Genomic DNA, 15,159 nt, shown 5'->3' on the forward strand with positions numbered 1-15,159 from the left:
TCTTTTCAATCCCCGCGCGCCCTGCTCTCATATTTATGAGTTTTTACTCATAATTGCGCGTACCAGCGAACAAAAGCGCGAATTGAGAGCTTTCGGCAGCTTTTTGCTTGTGTTTTTTTGTGTTTTTGGGCAGCTTTCATTCGCGGGGTTTATTTTGGCTCGTCCGATGGGCTGCTTGCTGAAAAGGCAGTGTGGACACAAATCATTTTTGCTTTCGTGCCATTTTATGAATGACAAATGCAGACAGGCAGCGTCGGGCGCCACCCTCGCTGTGAATGGAGGGCTTATTCGCCAAAACTGAAGAGCTATTGCTCAATCGGTTATCGAATGAATTCGTTGACAAGTCGTGAATGAAATTTTAAATGATTTTGTTTGCATCATTTGATGATAAAATGCTGAAATGAGTGCCACTTGATTAAAATTTGAAATGATAAAAGTACTGAAAAGTACTATTCAGCACTGAAAAGTATTTTTCAGCACTTTTATCGAAAAGTAATACTTTTCGACACTGTTTTGGGTTTTATGTTGACTTAACACGTTTCATTGAAAACTCCTATTCAAAAGTAATTTTGAAAAATTCAAAAAATGTTGTTTTAACTCCTTGCTAAATACATTTTTTTCAGCACTCGTATATTAACCCAACTCGACAAAACATTGCTGATTAAACGTACGACTCTTGCTGATAATATCATCAATTTGCAATTTGTTGCATAATCTACTAGTTTGAAGGCTCATCCTTTGCCATGTTTAAATAAAAATCTTCTATTTCTAAAGTGAAAATAAGTATGCAACTTTCGGTATGTCACAAGTTTTGTAAATTTGAACGTAAATTATTACAACATAGAAGCAATTATGATAATATTAAATGTGATAAACAAGCAAAACAATTGAATATGGAAAATGCTGGAAAAATATGCCAAATAAAAAAATTAAATTCGCACCACGTTTAATAATGTTGGTGAAGTATTTGAAAGTGTTTTACAGACTCAAAAAATAAAAAATATAAAAATTGAAATAACAAGCCATGATCTCAACATTTAAATGAAAAAAAGTGTTTTAAAGTGCACCTGCCCAGTTGTTTTGCAATCATTAGTTTTCAAAATATCCAAGTATTGAAGAAATTTTTTTTTCGCCGAAAAAAAACTTCTAGCGGTACTGTACATTGGAATTCCCCAAAAAATTAAAATATTTTTGATTGATCCCAGACATGCTAAATATAATCTTAAACGCTGGAAAATGCATTGCTAATTGTTTTCAGTTGGTTAGACTTCTATTTCCTGTAAAATTTTGAAGTTTTTGAAAAAAATATTTTTTTGCTCCCTGATTTTTCGAACCGATTTTGAAGGGGGACGACGACATAAACTTTGAAAAATAATAGCAACGGCCTTATTGGGCCTTTTTAAGACCCTTTGAAATTTAAGATTTATGAAACAACAGATTGGTAAAAAGTAGTATAATTTTGATATAAAAAAGTGATTTCCTTGAATTCGTAGAAATTTTGCAAATTATTGAAAGTATTATAACTGTAATAATTTGTAAAGCATATTGTGATACTTTTTGAATCGACATTGTTGAAGTTATGCTTGAAATTTGATGGAAGTGACAAAAAACTAAACTGATCTGATAACTAAAATTTTTACTGTTAAATTTTAAAAAAGTGATCTGTCCACATTGAAAAAACTGTCAATAAAACACATTTCTGGGCTTTTTACGAACAGTTTTTTTAACTGCCATGAAAATGCCGTGAAATGAAATTTTTATGTTTTGTGATTGGCATGCCGCAAAATCATCTACTTAAACCTTCCAAAATTTGACTTTTTTCTGTGTAAACATAAGTGTTGAGTTGAAAAAAATTATTAAACTTCACATGTATTCTAAAATAATAATACTTTCGAATGAGGCTGTTGCGATTTTTTTTTAAATTTATGTCCCTCGAAAAAAAAAATATAGAAATTTAAATTACAAGTTAGTTATGGTTTCAACATTTTAATTAAAAGAGTGATTTAACTTTTTGCCTTATTGTTAAATACAAAAATATATACAAAAAATTCAAATATTTTTTTAATCGACCCCAAACATTCTAAATATTATTTTCAACATAGAGAAATCCATTTCAATTGGTTTCCAGTTGATTAAATTCTATTTCTATTGAAATTTAGATTTTTTTGAGAAAATATTTTTTGCTCCTGATTATTTCGGCCGATTTTAAAGGGGAGGCGACATAAACTTTGTTAAAAAATTACAACGGCTTAAGTGGTTTCAAATGAAACGTAAATTTGCACACCTTTAGAAAACAAAATTTTACGCAAAAGATGTACCCATTTTAAAATTTTACATTGTCATATTTTTTACTGTTTAAAAGACGAAATTTCAGTCGAATAAAAAAAAACAAAAACTTTCGAACTTTTCAGTTTACAGAATTCACAAAAATATTACACCGACCAACAAAATTTCTGCACAGGCTCAACTCGAGTGGAAGCATGAAGTTTAAGGTCCCCAGAAACACTTGCACTTTGATTTTTTTTTAAAATATTTAGACAGGACCGAACGTTTTTTGTTACAAAGATTGTATGAGAATTAGTGCTGTTCGTTACTCAAACATATTGCATGCAATTTTTGTTTGTATGCAACAGCGACGAATAGCCCTAATTCTCCATACAAACTTTGGAGAAAAACCATTCGGCCCTGTCTGAATATTTTGAATAAATTCCAAGTGCAAGTGTTTCTGGGGACCTTAAGCTTCATGCTTCCCCTCGAGATGAGCTTTCGCAGTAATTTTTGTCAATTTTTGTAGGTCAGTGTTATATCAGTCCGAATGAAAATGTTCACTTGAAATTCCTAATCACATCTTCTAACCACAAATCTAATTGTAGTCCCTCCTCCTAACCTTAAGACACAGTCGATAAAAGAACACACTACCAATCGGCGCCAACCTTTGTAACTCGGAGGTATTTCTTTCTAACACAGACCCTTAATTCGCAGCCCATGTCGTGCTTCTTCGGAAAGGGACTTCAAACCATTTTCAATTGCAGTCACGTACGAATGTATGGGCTTGGTGCGTTTCGTTTCGATTCTATTGTAAAGTGCGAATTAGGCGTGTACTGTTTCACTCCTTGCGAACCTCCCTCCAAGGACTGATTGGCTCTTTGGTAGAGTTTACTTTGCAGAATAGGACATTTCACCGAAAAACTGCAAAAAAAGTTTTGTTCGCAAATAATGCCAATTCGCTGAACGATCATTTCACCAAAAAGGACACTTCATCGAATGGTCGTTTGCCGAAGAGGCCATTTTGCCGGAAAAAACTGTTTTACGGGAAAGAGAATTTCACCGAATGGTCATTTCGCCGAAATTGTCATAGCAATGGACGGTATTCCATTAGGGAAATATCTTCGAAATTGTCATTTTTTTTTCACAAATAAACTGTTAAAAGAGTTAGTTAGTCATTCAGTAAAACCAACTTTCGGTGAAACGACCCTAATCTAGCTCTAATCGTCGAACGCTGGGAGAACCATTAAAGAGCCCTTCTTCCCCCTGGGGGCAAACGTGGCACAGGTTCGTCCTCCTCCTATTGCCCCCAGAGCTTCGTCGATCATTACACACACATGGGGTTGTAATTTCCCACGATTAGGTCACGTCTGGTGACAGCTGCGTGTTGCGAGTTCGAATCTACCAAGGGGGGGAGGGGGGACATTCCCGGACCAGGAGTTTGTCGACTGAGCTTCTCCTGCCTATATCTTGATGAGACCACACCGTCTAAACACACTGGCTGAAGGTGGAGGAATGCCAGTGGCGTGTTTGGTGTAAATTTGCGCAGGCAATAACTATAAACTGACATAACCGTGAAAGGGGGTTTTAAATTGGAAGAGGGGGTCGGTGAGGGGAGGTGGCCACTTTATTGGCCACGGAGTACAGGTTGCGTGTGTGGGTTATTTTTGTGGGAAGTTGTTTGCGTTTTGGATCGTTATGAGGAACAGTGTCGAGAAGTTAATTGGATCGTTGTTAGTATCTTAAATGATCTTGGTGTCAATATCTGGGAGAAGTCACAGGATTATTCTGGTTATAAATGCTAATATAAACGTTTGTGTTCCAAATAGTTTTCAGCTTGGATTTCTGATCAAAATTGATTCAACATGACAGAATCCACTTCAAAGAGTTCTTTCCAGAAGCTAGGCTCAAGTTCAACAGCTAGAACATCCACATTCCACACGTCGTCGTCGCAATCATCGTCCGTCCATTGACCGAGGAAGTATCCGGCCGGTTCATTACTTAATACCGGCACCGTCCACGGCACCGGTCTTCGCGGTCGCAGCCATTTGTCGATTATGATGCATGAGTCAGGTTTCACCAGGCATGCAAATCTTCTTCCCCAGACTTCAACCACCGCCGACTAGAAACCAGATTGCAAACTGGTTGCGTGGGGCACTTCTTCGAGCCGTAATAGAGTCCCATAAAAAGCGCCGGGACATCCTCCTCATCTCATCTAGGAGATGCAGCGGCATCACATCCTGCCTGCCTTAGAAGACTAATATGGTCCACCGCAGCAGCAGCAGCATCAACCGGCAATAGAATGAAAAATTGGAATCAATTTCACTTTCAATGCGGTGATGAAGACGACGGTGCAATCTTCCCCGGTGTGGTGTGATGATGGTTGGCACCAGACCTGCACGAACCAGTGGTTAGGAGATTCTCTGGAAGTATGCAAATTGACTTTTTCTGATTGAAGAAACATTAGGTCTTAAAGAATACACTTTGCCCTAACAACAAAACCCTGGATTGTTACATTCATAAAACCTTTTAATATAAGCATAAAAAAAGCAAAGATCTGAAGAAACTTATTTTTAGTTTTTAAAAAGTTTGGGACATTGATTTAGCCTTGTTACTGCACAATATTTTAATATTTACAGGGTGACTACTCAAATCCAATTTTGAAATTCCCAACTTTTCCAGAACCTCAAATAATATGCATTTCTTATCAAAAGAATGATTTCAAATCAAAAACTAAAAATCAAAATCGAAGAAAAAATCTACTTAAATAAAAAAAAACACTTCAAAAAAGAAAGCACTCCTAATATTCATTAAGAGGGAAAAACAATCGGTATTTGCAAAATAATAATATTTTTTTCAAAAATGGCCAAGCATAAAGTTTAAAAAAAACTGTATGAAATGACTCAATGAATTTTGTTTAACATTTCAAAATATTCATCATAAAAATACTGTTTTGAAGTTTCGTCGTGAAACAACTTACTTTTCCTGTCATTCTAGCGAGACGACACGGCATTATTTTCTCTACCAAAAATAACAGATTGGAAAATTAATAATACCAGTGCTGAAAAAATTTCAAATTTAGTGCTGAAAAGTTCTACTTTTCAGCATTGAAAAGTAACAATATTTTGTCATTTTTTTATCAATATTTTGTTATTTTTTACGGTGAATTTACTTAACACATGGATGCTTGATATAAAATTGCTTGACATAGTTTTTCAGCACTCGTCGTATTTATTCAACTCGGTAATACTCGTTGGATAAATGTACGATTAGTGCTGAAAAAATCTTCTTTTGCAGCTTGTTGCATAAACTACTATTTGAAAACTCATGTTCAAAATAATGTTTTCAAATATTTTTGCAATGTGACTAAATGAACCAGAATCATTACTTTACGGTGGTCGTTGATGTTGAAATTAAGCTCTATTTTCATATTGGTTTTTCATAGACTATTTGTTAGTTGACTTTAAAAGTTAGATATTAGATTAAATTAAGACAAAAATAAACAAAAATCTGTTGAAAAATCTACTTCAAATGCATGCCATCATAATAGCCATTCCATTCTCAAATAAATTATAACAGTGAAAGGAACCTTTAATTTAAAGTTAATTGCTAAAGACGAAAAGAGTATTAATTTTTCAATTCAATTGCATTTATTTGAAAACTACACAAAATGTTACAAAATTATTCAAGAGTTAAAAAATAATGTTCAAACTAAAATGCTTGGGATTCCCGACCTTTTGAAAAAAAACCTCAAATTCCCGACTTTTTAAAGTTTTTTTTAATTTTAGCGTATTCTCGAATTTTACTATTTCCCGAATTGGGTGGTGGCCACCGTGTTATATTTTTTTTTATTAATTTCGGGTAGAACAGACACAGAACAACAAAAACAGTGCATTGTTTTCCAAATTTCAAATTTTTTAGTGTATCAAAAACTGTAGTTTGACTGTAGTTCCGATTCACCCCAGTAGACTGTTTTCCTAAAGTTTTGAATTGAAACTAGTAAAAATCACTTGAAAAGGTGAATTATCAATATTTAAAAAAGGTTTCAATTTTTAATGATAATATCTCAAATATTTGATATTTGAAAACAAATTCTGTGAATGAATATCTAAAAAAAAAGTGATTTTAAATTTCCATTACTACTATTTGATGTTTTTATTCCTTTTCTCTTCTTGTTTAAAAAAAAAAACAAAACTTTTGCGGGACTAAAAAATAATTATGTTTCAAATGAGCAATGTATGGTTATTATACATTTTTTCAAAGTTTTTGTCCTTGGGTTAAAAGAAAGCGTTAAATAGCGTTATATTTCAATTCCTCAGTCAAATTAAAAAAGTAGTTTATGAATAATTTTTTTTGCAAAGAAAGTTTTGCAGAATTCATCACATTTTTTTAAGTTTCTTGTATGTTTTCGAAAACATTTACAGTTAATTTTTATAAGTTATTTTAGCAAAACACAATATGCTGAACCAATAGACTTTAAAATTATTAAAAGCAGCTAATGAAATAAAATTTATTTTGTCAATCCGTCTCAATTATTTTTGCTCTGTAAATGCATTAAAAATCGTTTTGTTCAATCGAAAACACAAATGGGCAAATTAAAAAAAAATAACATCGTCTGATTTGAAAAAAGGAATACAAGTATAAAAAGTCAACTTAAAATAGCAATGACAAACTATAATTCAACAAATCTGAATAAAAAAAAATCTTCAAAATAAACCACACGGAGAAAAATGATTTCCGAAAATCGTGAACAAGTTCATGAAAATGGGAACCACGAACAAAGGTTAAAATGCCATGATATGGTGCAGTTGTTAAGTTCAAGGCAATATCATGTTTCTACTATTGTTTAAATTAAATATATTTTTAACAGATTAAGAAAATCAGCTATTCGTTTTTCTCAAATTTAGGAATAAAAGTTGTGAATTTTAAGCTTTTTTAATCTTTTAACACTTAAAATTGATTTAAATATACGCCACTAAAGTTAGTATCTTAAACGGATATTCCACATATTACAAAAAAAAAAAAAACAATTTCATGCTATACTTAGCAAAAGTGCAAAGCGAAAAATCATTTTGTTCCTTGGTTATCTTTGGAAAAAATAGTTTTCTTTGGAAATTATTAATAGGTTCAATTTCGAAGTTAGAGTCTTTTCTCACGGATATTTGATAATATATTATATCATTTTAAAAAGTTAAAAAAATCTAGAAATTCTGTTTTGGATTTTGGCTTGAAAGCTTAGATAAAACCTCCAGAGAAAACCAAATAGACAAAAGAATTTTATAACATTTTTTAAATAAAATATTGTTACAAAGTAGTTATATTATCATATTTTTTCTATTTTATTTTTGAAATTTTCTATTATTATGCGATTATATTTAAATTATATGTTATATTAAGTTTAAAACTGAAACCAAAATAAAAAAAAATAGTTTTTCAGGAAATTTTAATGCCATGAGGCCATGACCAATTTTCTTTGTGGTTTGGCCCTCGACACTGGTCAATGTCAAAGTCTTATTTTCAAAATGTTTTAAAAAAAAGTATCACAAAGTGCATATTGATCACGTTATGCCACTGCCAAAAAAAACCAGGGAAGTTAATTCGAGTTTATTTCCAATTTTTGGTTTCAATTTTTGTAAAAAAAAGGCTTCAAATTGTTACAGCTGTTAAAAAAGTATATTTGTAGCCCTCTAATTTTAGAAGTGTTATACAAAACTGAAAATACAGTTTATAATAACCTTTCAATAAAATTATAAAAAAAAACAGACCGCAATAAAAACAATTGCAGAACTCAAGATTTTTGATTTTTGCTTAAAAACAGCAACTTTTCCAAAGAACTGCCATTCATCCCCCTGGCAAAGCCTGCCAGAAGATGCTCAACTGGAAAGATGCTGCTGCTGCTGCGGCTTTTTTCTCTATTCAGGCACCACATCGGCAGGCATCAGCGCTCAACTATTTGCGGGTTTCAGATTACCTATTACGGCATGCCTTGCAACTCCTCACCCAGAGCCCAGATCATCAGAAGAGCTTCGGTGCATCACATCTCTGAGGTTTTTTTCTTTCTTCTGTATGATGGTCACGCGGCAGCCTGTTGAACCGGCAAGAAAGTAATTTTGTAAAGGGGGAGGTGTTCTGTGGAGGGGAGGCATGCCGCAAACTTTGCCAACAAATCATAATAATAGCTCAGTTATGCGGATTTAAGCGTAGCAGCTTCATCTTCTTCAATGCGGTGTCCTCTTCTTCTTTTTTGTGCATGTAATTAATTGAGCATTGAATCACCCTGGTGTGCATTTTTGCGTCGAGCTTCTAGACCTGGGCTCTGGTAACAGGAGTTGCTCTTTTATTGGCCAGGAAAGCAACCATTCACCGCAGGTTACGATCTTTATGCTGATGGGAAGCAGATTGGACGTGGTTGATGCAGCTGCGCAGAAATCGGAGTGCTTGTTTAGAACGGTTGCTGCAAGCTGCGGGAATGCGCGAAACGATGTCAACGCTTGGGGCGTTGGAATACACTGTGACTGAAACTTGGACTTGAAATGAACTGAAGCTGAAATCAAAATCCGGTGAAACCGACCGGCGTTTCTGCCTCCAAACTCACGTTCTGCACCGATCGTTGGCCGTTTAATTCTGGTGATGTTCGCGATTTTACGACCACCGCGAGAAACGATGATCTCCGACGTTTACTTTGTGGCGTGTAATTGTGGTCATAAAAATAGGACCACGTCAAGCGCGGTTGTTGATGCAGTTGTTCACTTACAAACGTGCAGAAAGTTAACAAGCGGTTGAAAGTGCGATTGCATAAAATTGATGACCAATGTGACCACCTCTAGTAGTGCGGAGAGCTTCTTGAAACTTTGATTGAGATTGAGAAAAGTACACTGTAAAGTGGTGTGAAATGCTAGCAGGAGACAAATCGTGATGGAGTCAAAAATGTGACTCAAATTGGAAAAGTCATTGCAACAGTCAAATTTAGCTAGTATAGCTTATTTTGAAAAGAAATGAAATCAATACAAAATTCAAAATTCAAATGTGAGATTGAGTCAAAGTGTTTTTTTTTACGGATTTTACCATTTCTCAGGTTCTTCTCAATGAAACTGAATTCTGTTAAAAGGCTTGTGTAGGATCTTAAGATGACTAAGCTGAAAAATCTCGTTTCTAGAACAAATCCTGTCATTTTGGCAACTGACTAAAGTTATGGTACGTTTTTGGCCAATAATGACCTCTCGAAAAATTAACTTTTTAATATTTTTGTTGGAATTGCTCGAAAAGTACCCAAATGTTTGAAAATCTCTACTTCAAACATTGTAGCATGTCATTTTAGTTTCATTTGACCCAATGTCACCCCCTCTAAGGGGTGAGTTTGGGTCAATTTTCAAATTCCACCATATTTTTGGGAAAATGTTATTAAACTATCTAAGAACAATTCGAGGTTAAAAGATTTTAGGTTTTATTTAAATTGTTTTTGTTATACAAAAAAAATACGAGAGGTTTATCGTAATTTAAACATTACAATATGGGTATCAAACGACACAAAATATAGTATTGGTTTTCACTGTTTTACAATTCTTAATGTAAAAAAAAATCTCAAAAAGCCGATATTTTGAAAAAATGTATGTTAATTGCAAGTTTAAAAAAATGTTTTACTCTTGTCTATTTGATAGTAATAAGTATTATTGCCTTCGATTGAATTACGATGTTATGTACCTAAATGAATTCATTGTAACTTGATTATCAAAAAAAAATAAATTTAATTGAAAAATTATGTTCAATAATTGGCAATATGAATATCAAGTAACTCAAAACTTCGTATAGATTATCTAATCTAGGTAATACTTTTATTTTTAAAAATACTCATATTGCCAAAATATGCATTATGGGTACAAAATGACATAAAATGTTCACTATTTTAAGATTTTTTTGTCTAAAATTCTAATTTTTTAATAATATATCGTTTCTTTTTTTTTAATATTCAGATTTTCTAAAATTGCAATATGGCTATCAAACGACGCGAAATCTAGAATAGATTTTAACTGTGCTACAATTTTTAGATTAATTTAATTGATAAACGTGCAGTAAACAAATTTGAATTAAAAAATAAAATAACACATCATAGTCTCAACTTTACACCAGTTAAGTTGTTTTGCAATCTCTAGTTTTCAAAAATGTAACATTTGACGAAACCAAAAGTTTAAGCAAAAGAAAATTTAAAAATTCAAAAGGTTTATAAATAAACCCAAACATGCTAAACATTATTCAAAACGGAGTGAAATGCAGTTTTAAATTGATTTTAGATTATTGCACTTGAATATCCATTGAAATTATGAAGTTTTTTGAAAAAAATCTTTTTTGCATTTTTTTTAACTATTTGTACCAGCCTTTTCAAAAACTTACTGAATAGGCAAAAACTTGAAAAATTTTACTTAATTTTTTTAATGTAAAAATTTGCAATCAAAAATTTAATTGATAAAGTGCACCGTGAAGTTTGAATAAAGTGCACCGTCAAGTTATAGCCATTTAAAGATCACTTTTATAAAAAAAAAACATTTTTAATTTTTTTTAAAGTTTTCATGTTCACATTTTTGAGAGAATTCTAAAATTTGCTTTTTTGTACAAATAGTCCGAACGTTTGAAATCTAGCTCAACATTTGCGAAAGTCAAAGTAGGTGTTTTTGATTTATTTGAGTTGAAAAGAGCAGAAAATTTCACAAAATTTTCAATTTTCGGCATTGAAAATCGGAGTTTATAAAACTAGGGTTAATTGGGTAGAACTGGGAAAATCTAACCTCTTCTTAGATTTTATTTTTAAATTCACAATTTTTTCAAAAAGTCATAACTTGGTTAAAGAAAAAAAAATAAAAAAATGTGTTTTTGGAAATTATTTTTTTTGTCATGAATCATTATATAGGAGTAGTCCTCATCCATACCTGCAACTTTGCCGAAGACAGAGTATCAGATTTTTGATGATGTGGACAAACTGATGATGCAAAACGGTTATTTGGGCACACAGAAGACAACCAAAAATTTTGAGCCAGATTTAAAAATGCAAAATATCGGGAGGCCGAAATCTCCGAAAATAGCTCCGAAATCAAATGCAATTGATTCAATTAAGTAGGAGACAACCAATCAATAATAATAATAAAAAGAGTCAAGTCAGAATGAACGAGTGGCGTCAAGTCAGTTATTACAATGTTAAATTAAATTAATTGGAGTCAGGACTTAGGAAAGCACTCTGTTGTTGCGATTCTGAAAAGTAGAATCAACCCAAAAAGGAGTGAGATTGAATAAAAATATAGTGCCAGTAGGTGTCACATCCCCAACTACTTCAGCCTTCTAATTTTAAAATATTCGATTCTTCATGTCTTAAGTCTTTATATTTTCAAATCTCCTTACCTTTAAGTCTCTCATTGTTTAATTTTTCCAATTTTCAAATCTTTAAAGGTGTTAAATCTTGCAGTTACACAGCTGTTTGCTCCTCTTATCTTAAATTCTTAAAATATTCATGTTAAAATATTCAAATAAACAAGTCTTTAACACTTCATCACTCTCAGTCTTTAAGTCAGTATGTCTTCTAAATCTACTAGTCTTCAAGAGTTCAAGTCATCCCACAAGCATCTTATGTTCTTACAGTCCTCAAGTTTTTTTTTAATCATATCTTCAAATTCCTAGGTCTCCAAATCTCCAGTGTTTATAGTCTCCTAGCCTAGCCGCTGATCATTTCAAATTCACCCAAGCTTACTGTCCCCAACCCAACCAACAAACGCACGACAATCGCATCTTGCAAGATGCAACGAAAAACTCGCTGCAGGCTACAGCTGCAGCTGCCGTTTGTGTGTCCGATTCACCGGGATCAAGTTTGGCCAGTTTTTCCACCACCGCGGTCTGCCTGCGCAACGATGAGAAAATCAACTTTCGCTTTTGCTGCTGCGAAAAGCAGCATCACCTTCGTTCCCGGATTGTCTCCGGGATTTGTGTACGCCATGCGATCTTCGGTGATTCAAACTATCGGAATTGTCTTATGTAAGTTGGCGGCTTTGCTACTATACCTCTTTGAAATTAGAACCTCCACCATTAGTTGAAATAGTTGCTTACCCGTTGCGGTGCCCCCAGGTGGCGCAGGAGCACCCCCAGCTGGGTGGCCAGCGGGGCGGAACTGGCAAAGGAGAAGGCCGGCGCGCGTGACGGAATCGGATACATGGCGAAGCTGTTGAACGGATCACTGTCGACCAGGTACTGGACCCGCAACGTGATCAGATCGTCCGGATCCATCGTTCCGGACTGTCGTGACACACAAAACTACCCGAAAATTTCACTTGCTTGCTCTTTTCTTCTAATCAACGATTCGCTCCTTTAATCAAGCACTAAAATATTCAGGCACAACCCAAACCCCGTAATTAGAGCTTCACATCTTCACTCGAAAAAGCGCACTCACAAAAAAAGGGCTCCGAAGACCTCACATATCTGAAAGAAAGAAAGACATCATTTAAGTTAAACCGTTCCGGCAGTCCCTCCGACTAGACCTCCGGCGATAACTCCTGGCTTCGATTGTTGGTTTTTCGATGCAAATGATTCCGGGAAAAGGGCTCAACCGCGGCTGCTAATTGAAGGTCAATAAATTTACCACGTGGTCAACCCCGGGCTAATCACAGTGCCCGGAAATTACACGTTCAACAGTCCCGCGACTGTTTTCCTGTCCTGGTGCGAGGCTAATTGCTGCTTAGTTAGTCAGTGGACGACGCACTGAATTTATGTATTCCGGACTAATTGTAGGTGGCGGGAAGGTTTAAATTGGTACAGGTTTTAAAGTGCTACGAAGTATGCCTGAGGTTAGTTTTTTGTGGTTGATATCATATTTTCCGTATTGTATAATATAATATGGTATCTTTTAGATTTTTCATCAATTAATAATTATTTATTCACTGATTTTTTTGTTTTATTTACTTCAAGTATCTCTGACATACGATGCCATAACATTTATAGAACTTGAAAAGTGGCCTGTGATAACTCAACCTTCTACAACCCAACCTCGCCCCTAGACGAACTCCGATCTAAATTCACCAAAACTCCCTTTTCAAATTTGTGTGTTGGAAAGAAGAATTCTTAAAATTTCATAAAATTTTAGGGTTGGAAGTTTAGCTTGCTTTATGTGACTTTGCCAATGCTTTTATAAATGTAATATTTTTTTAAGGAGTCAACTTGGGTTTCCAATATTTTAAGTAAAAAGGAGTATGCAGGAGTTTTTGTAGTGTCCCAGACTATGCCTCGACGCATTTTTTTACAATTTAAATGATGATGGTGCCATTCTATAGCAGAAAATAAAAAAGTCACTGTAAAAGCATGAACAAAATTAGAAAGACAAAATGTAATGATAGGAGATGGTAGAATAAGCCAAATACTACCAAAGACAAGCATAAACTAAACAAGATAAATGCAAAATACTAAAAATAAAACAAGAAAAACATCAAACAATTCCAAGTAACAATTTAAGTTCTGAGTTTACCCAAAATCAATTCATTTTAAATTTTTCGTAAAATACCAGTCTCACAAAACTGTTATAGAATTGAATGAACATGTGTACTTTAATCACTTTTTACAACATTTTTACTCCGTGAAGCAGTGCAAAATGTGGTTAGGATGCCATGGATTTTTGAAATTATTCTCTATGCAAAACATACACAAAAAACATCTTTATGACCCCTATTAAAGTTTATACAAAAAATGTCATCGAAATAGTAATTTTTGTACATTATTAAAGATTGAATAAATTTATAATCATTTTATGGAAAAATTAAATGGAATCATTAAATTGAAAAGTAATTATAAATAAATATTTTTTTGAAAGTTTTGCAAGGTAAATATAAGTTTTGCATTTTGTATCATTGATTCTTCAAACAAGTCTCCATACAAATTTGGGGACTGGGTGCTATGAGATTATTCGAAAATATTTATCTCAAGAAAAAATGTTCTGATCGATTTGATGTCTTCGGCAAAGTCGTAGGTTATGATCACGACTAGGTACACTCTCAAAAAAGACTCATACCCATTTTTTTATATGTTTTAATCATAACAATTTGGCAATTTGTACCCCCTTCAAGATATTTTTTTCATTTTTTGAAATGTTTTTGTAGACAAAACGTGCAAACTTTTGAGTTCAGGGTACGGCGAACGTTTCTAAATTTTTCAATTTTCTAAAACCAATTCTTTAAAATAACAACAAAATAATTTATTTCATCCAAAATTTCTTTTTTTTTGTAAATTTTATTAGTTTTCAATTGAAAAATGTGATATGAACCATTTGAAGTATTGTTAGCAATACATACATTTGCATAAAATTGTTACAACATTTACTGAAAAGTAAATGCTGCGAATACTTTAAAAAATGATGTAAAAAAAAAACAAGTAAAAGTAATAATAATATTCTCGGTATCATCATATAAAGGCCCCCGTAAAATTTGCAATTTTTGTGCGTAAGAAAATCACTAAGCCTAGTAATGTCTTAAAAATTAATGAATAAATTATCCTCATATTTGGCAACTTATTCTTGAGCTTATAACAAAACAAAACATAAATTTCAACAAAAAGAATCCACCGCAAAAATACACTCTAGCATTTTAGTTTTAATTAAATAGACGAATTAAGCTAGAAAATTTGCAACGCACAAAACGAACTGTCAAAAAAAAGCTGATTTTACAATGACTGCAAAAAAAATAAAATGAAATAATGATTGTTATGCTTAAGGGGTTACATACATGTAAATCGTCAAATATGTCAGAGGTGGGTATGAGCACACAATTAAACTTTTTTTCTAAATCTTTTTGCAGGGCATTAACATATACATTTTTATCTAATAACAAAATAAATATGAAGACATTTGGACGTACGATTGCCGAGTTAAAGCTA

At 33.2% G+C, this 15,159-nt stretch overlaps 1 protein-coding gene across 4 annotated transcripts in view; it reads right to left on the bottom strand.

Annotated features, from left to right (window-relative positions):
- Positions 1–15,159, bottom strand: part of LOC6038611 (FH1/FH2 domain-containing protein 1) — a 180,301-nt gene that overhangs the window by 70,813 nt on the left and 94,329 nt on the right. For 2 of the 4 annotated variants that reach the window (XR_005278157.1, XM_038259311.1), the window contains exon 2: positions 12,352–12,720. The exons of the other annotated variants lie outside the window; for them this stretch is intronic. Coding sequence is in view for 1 of the 2 variants with exons in the window: in XM_038259311.1 (XP_038115239.1) it covers positions 12,352–12,528 (177 nt within the window). In the remaining variant the exon portion in view is untranslated. The remainder of the gene's footprint in view (positions 1–12,351; positions 12,721–15,159) is intronic. 4 annotated transcript variants of the gene reach the window in all.

The sequence above is a fragment of the Culex quinquefasciatus genome, chromosome 3, assembly GCF_015732765.1.
Source record: "Culex quinquefasciatus strain JHB chromosome 3, VPISU_Cqui_1.0_pri_paternal, whole genome shotgun sequence".
Classification (NCBI taxonomy): domain Eukaryota; kingdom Metazoa; phylum Arthropoda; class Insecta; order Diptera; family Culicidae; genus Culex; species Culex quinquefasciatus.